At 40.1% G+C, this 4,730-nt stretch overlaps 1 protein-coding gene across 1 annotated transcript in view; it reads left to right on the top strand.

The window, feature by feature from the left end:
• Positions 1-1,336: 1,336 nt before the first annotated feature.
• tars1 (threonyl-tRNA synthetase 1) overlaps positions 1,337-4,730 on the top strand; it is a 23,446-nt gene continuing 20,052 nt past the window's right edge. Inside the window, exons 1-4 of the mRNA XM_076099216.1 lie at positions 1,337-1,491; positions 2,381-2,458; positions 3,401-3,591; positions 4,540-4,663. Of these exons, the coding sequence (XP_075955331.1) occupies positions 1,432-1,491; positions 2,381-2,458; positions 3,401-3,591; positions 4,540-4,663 (453 nt within the window). The 5' untranslated portion in view covers positions 1,337-1,431. The remainder of the gene's footprint in view (positions 1,492-2,380; positions 2,459-3,400; positions 3,592-4,539; positions 4,664-4,730) is intronic.

The following is a 4,730-nucleotide window of genomic DNA, read 5'->3' as shown; positions in this document are numbered from 1 at the left end:
ATCTATGGGGAAAGTATTTTTGGGCCCCATGGCATCACATGGTTTGGCCATGATGTAAGATTAACTTTAAATCCTGCGCTCTTCCTGTACTGGGGGTTACACGGAGCAGTGCCAGGAGTCGTTGCTACTAGCAACACAACATTCAACTGAAACAAACTGCCCGTGGCGGTACAGTGGGCGTCAAGCCCTCCATTTTATTCTGCAAATATTCCCTTTCTTCTCTTTCCACTCGATAAATGATCATATATGCTATTTAAAAGAAGTCCTGTTAGATTATAACTCTTAAACCTGCTGACTAAAAATGTAGCCGTGAGCCTCAAAGGCAGTTGGGTGGTGCATGGAAGAAATCCTCTGCCGAACTGAAGGAAATCTTACTTCAGACCATGTGGAAGAGAGGATTTCACTCAGCGCGGATTGAACAATGTCTCCATACCTCTGTCTAGTCCCTGCTGGGCATCACATCTAAAATACTTTGGGGGATTTAATTCAGAAACATATAGTGACCTTGTATTTTTGAGCACACCCTCGACCAGAAAGTCATCTTAAATCAGTGAAATCACCTGCTTGTTATTTGCTTGAACCACAGCAGTTTGGATTAAATAAATAAACGTAAGGCTCGCTTCATATTTCAAAACAGCGACATGAAGTGTTTTCTTTTGGCCTAATAAAAACGGGCTCCACTCCTCCATTTCAGAGTACACCAGTGACCAAGAAATGAAAGAGCGTCCAGATATCGAAGGATAAAAATCCCCAGCTTGTTCCTCTTTCCTTCACACAGAAAATCTGTCAAAATTGCACAGACAATTTGGGAAAAGACAACTGAAGAAAGTGTTTGCTTGCAAAAAGGTCTCCTGGTCCTCATATATATTACACTATATACTATTATACTAACGTAAATAAATAAACAAACAAACAAATAACAAATAAAGAAATAAAAAGAATGTGTGGAGAGTAGATTGGAAAGTAATCTAGACCCTCAAAGAAAGTTGACAGAAAAATTAACTGTTAACTCAACATGAAAATCCAAATACCAGTTATTGAAAATGTTTTACAGAATATTATTTATTTCAATTTATTATTGGCAGATAGTGTTGATGATTCTTCAGAGTGGAACTCATGACCCCAGTATTTCTTGCCCTTATTATAAACACTGAGTACCCTTCACAATTTTCATGGCATATTTTTGATTTCCAAAGACTAATGAACGCTGGTTTAATTAATTGACTTCATAAAACAAGTTTATGAGGTAATTTAATTAGGAAACCGGTTGATGTTGTACTCTGTCAGACAAAGCCCCGCCTACTGCAATGTTGCATCAGAATCGCAATATCCGGGAACGTCATCAGCCCTTACCCGGCAACTCTGCCTGCTTACAGCACTGCCGAGATTAGTAGAAGGTATCTCTTAAAGTGAGTTAACTTTTCGCTTGTTATGGCTGACCAGGCTGTCGTGGAGAAAATGAGCGAATTGAAGGTGGACGCGAAAAAAAAGGTAATGCTTGCGTTTTGTAACCGACTACATTTAAGTCATATCAGCGAGCTAATAGCTAGCCTAGCCTGTAGTCAGTGTCATGCTGTCATTTAACCACAAGCAATGCGGTGCTAACCTGGTGCTAACGACGCAGCTAGCTAGATAACGTTATTTTGGCTTCACCCAAAAGGAAGCTCAGTTTCATTTTTTGTTTTAATCTGTTTTATCTGCCACATTGCAATTGAGCGAGGTTGGTTGGCGAGTTTGGTTTGGCTGATGTAACTTAACTGTCGCAAGTATAGTTCTGAAGAATGCCTTACGCCAAACCCTACTCATCATTCTGAGCATTTAATGTGTGACTGCTTTATAGGTTTACACCCATGCTAGGCCAATACTTAACTTGCGTTAATCACTTATTTTCCCTTTTTTAATCGGGACCCACCCAATGAACTAATCTGATTGACTAAGCTCTCTTCTCTTAAAAACTGGTCTGTAAGTTACTCCCACACATTTCTAATAATAACCCTATTATGTGTTACAATTTTGTGTCGACCTTATACTTATACTTTTTTAATTGGATCACTTGTATGCTGGATTTTCCTCCAGCACTTTTTGTGTGAGGCCTTGAACATGATCTAACTGCTCTGTATTGTAGGCTATGTAACTACCAAAAAGGAAGGGCTGTTTACAATCACACGTTTTCTTATAGTGTTATATATAATGTGTTTGTGTCTAATGTTAGCAGTTTATGCTACTATTGTTATATCAAGCATAGTGTAGTTGTGCATCTCTCCCGTCTTTTTGTAAACTGTGTAGTTTGTGATAACTATGAAACTGTGTCTAAACATGTCTGTCATCAACTTTCTACTTGATAAATGTTCTTTTAACATTTTCCATCATTTTTGGACAGGGGGGAAGTGAAAGTGCTAAAGATGGAGGAAAGAAGAAGGCTAAAAGTGCTGTGGGGGAGTCTGGGAGCAGATCTGAGGTGAGTTGCTAACTTAAATTAAGCATCAGAAGTGTGTAGATGCTAATGGATTGTTTACAAGAACTGTAGGCCTAATCATAGATATCATTGCATGCTCATATATAAAAGTAGCCACCCATTGGCTTCATGGTTGTTGAGCTAGCTTTTTGATCAGATACTAGTATAGTCAAAACATTTAATGTGGTAGAACACTGACCTTTTAAAGCATTGCACCTGGAAACCTGTGCAAACAATGTCATCAAGCACGAGATGGTTCAAGCACGGATACAAGTTTGAGTTTCTGAACGGGAAATATTTCAGCAATCTAAAACAAACTGTAAATGTGAGGTATCATTATATAATTTCACAAAGTTGAAGATGAGGCAAGCTGAACAGATAAAAAGATGGTGGGTAGACAAAGAAAATACTTAATTTCACAAAAAGTCATCTCAACAGCCTAAAATGCCTTGTGGATCATAGTTTGATGTGCTGTTTAATCATTTCATTCGACCTGAATGAAATGATTGGACGGGCTGCCTGCCCGTCTACCTATCTACATGCTTGTGCATTCTGTCCGTGCACTCATTGTCCTTCACCGTACTCTTCCGCTAGCATGCTAGCTTAACAGCTGTGAGAAGCCATGTTCCTTGTTTATATTCATAATGATGATTGTGGGGGCGTGGCTTTGGAGGGAGGCGTGACGGGCTGTCGGTGTTGCCCACTTGTTGACTTTCTTGATAGTTTTAACAACTTGTGCTATTAGCTATTTTCATTGGAAAAGAGTTAGCAAAACTGGGCTGGGTTTTTCGATATGGATAATTACTCTTGCTAGTTTCTCAAGATTACCAACCCGAGCTTTAAGAGTTACGCATATTAGTACCCAATGAAATGTATACAAAGTGACAGCATTTTCCACTGTTCTCCATTTACTCACACCTTCTTTTTTTTTTTTTTTTCGTCTAGCTGACGCCAGCACCCCAGTACATCGATGAGCGCCTCACTCTGTACACTCAGCTGAAAGCGGAGCACGATGCGCTGATGGCGGAGAGGGCTGCGAAGAACAGCCGAGCCATCAAGGTGACTCTGCCCGACGGAAAGGTGGTGGACGGCGAGTCCTGGAATACCACACCATACCAGGTGGCCAGTGGAATCAGGTCAGTGCGATTATGGGATCGCTGTAGCTGTTGCCCCCCCCTCCTCGCTTTCATGTAGCACAGAAAAATTAAAGAAAACCTCAAGGGTGTTACATGAATTTAATTCCAAAAGATTAGCTGTCAAGTTTATTTGTGCAGCCTGTAATCATCGCTACAGTCTCGAAAGGCTTCACAATGCCCACATTATGAAAACAGTCATTTGAAATGACACCCGCCAACCTCAGACCGTCCACAAAGACATAAGAAATGCTGTGGAAACTTTTGGATAGTCTGAGAATTATCTCCCCACTAACATGGTCCAATATACAATCAGTGCCAAGACTGTGTTAATGGAGATTAAATGTCTGACTGCACAGTAAACGCAGGGGAATTCAAGCAGCTCTATCACCATCATTATAAGAGTGGATGCTGCTTTACTTCCCTTACCTCCTAGGGTACCTTGTAAGACCAGTCAAGCTCCATCTATCATAGGTCTGGTGGTGACCGTACATAGTGGCAAAACGCCGCGATTGTATCGGTATATCATTTATTCAGTCTACCGTAATTGTATTGTGGGATTTTTTAAATCTTGTTAGTAAATACTCTTAACTTAATTCAAATACAGAGCATTTACTATCTCAGGTTTCTCTTAATCATTTCTGAAAATAATTCAAATTGAAAGCTCCGGTTTGACTCGCTATTATCATGTAGCCATGCACACGAGTTTGTGTAGCAGCAATTAGATAGTTAGCATTGGAAGGTCTTATGGTTCTTGTGATATTTATTTATGTCAGACCTAATCTAATGCCATGTTATAATATTTTAGTTATAGGGGATGTTACAAAAGATGTTTTTGACCCTTTTATCTGTTCAAATTGGTCTTGCCATTATGATGCCAAACTATCGCTGACGTCTTTGTGCATCTGCACATTCATTTGATGTGGAATATCATCCTGTTTTTTCGTCCAGTCAAGGCCTCGCTGACAACACGGTGATTGCTAAGGTGAACAACAATGTGTGGGACCTGGACAGACCGTTGGAGGAAGACTGCAGCCTTCAGTTGCTCAAGTTTGATGATGAGGAGGCTCAAGCTGTAAGTCAACCTCATCCCTGGTCTGAAACAGTGCTTATTAGGGATGCATGGTATATATCAATCTGAT

This window comes from Anarhichas minor, unplaced genomic scaffold (assembly GCF_050575085.1).
Source record: "Anarhichas minor isolate MPS153535 unplaced genomic scaffold, ASM5057508v1 ptg000025l, whole genome shotgun sequence".
Lineage (NCBI taxonomy): Eukaryota > Metazoa > Chordata > Actinopteri > Perciformes > Anarhichadidae > Anarhichas > Anarhichas minor.
Note: the sequence above shows the minus strand (reverse complement) of the source record. Positions and strands in the feature narration are given on the sequence as shown.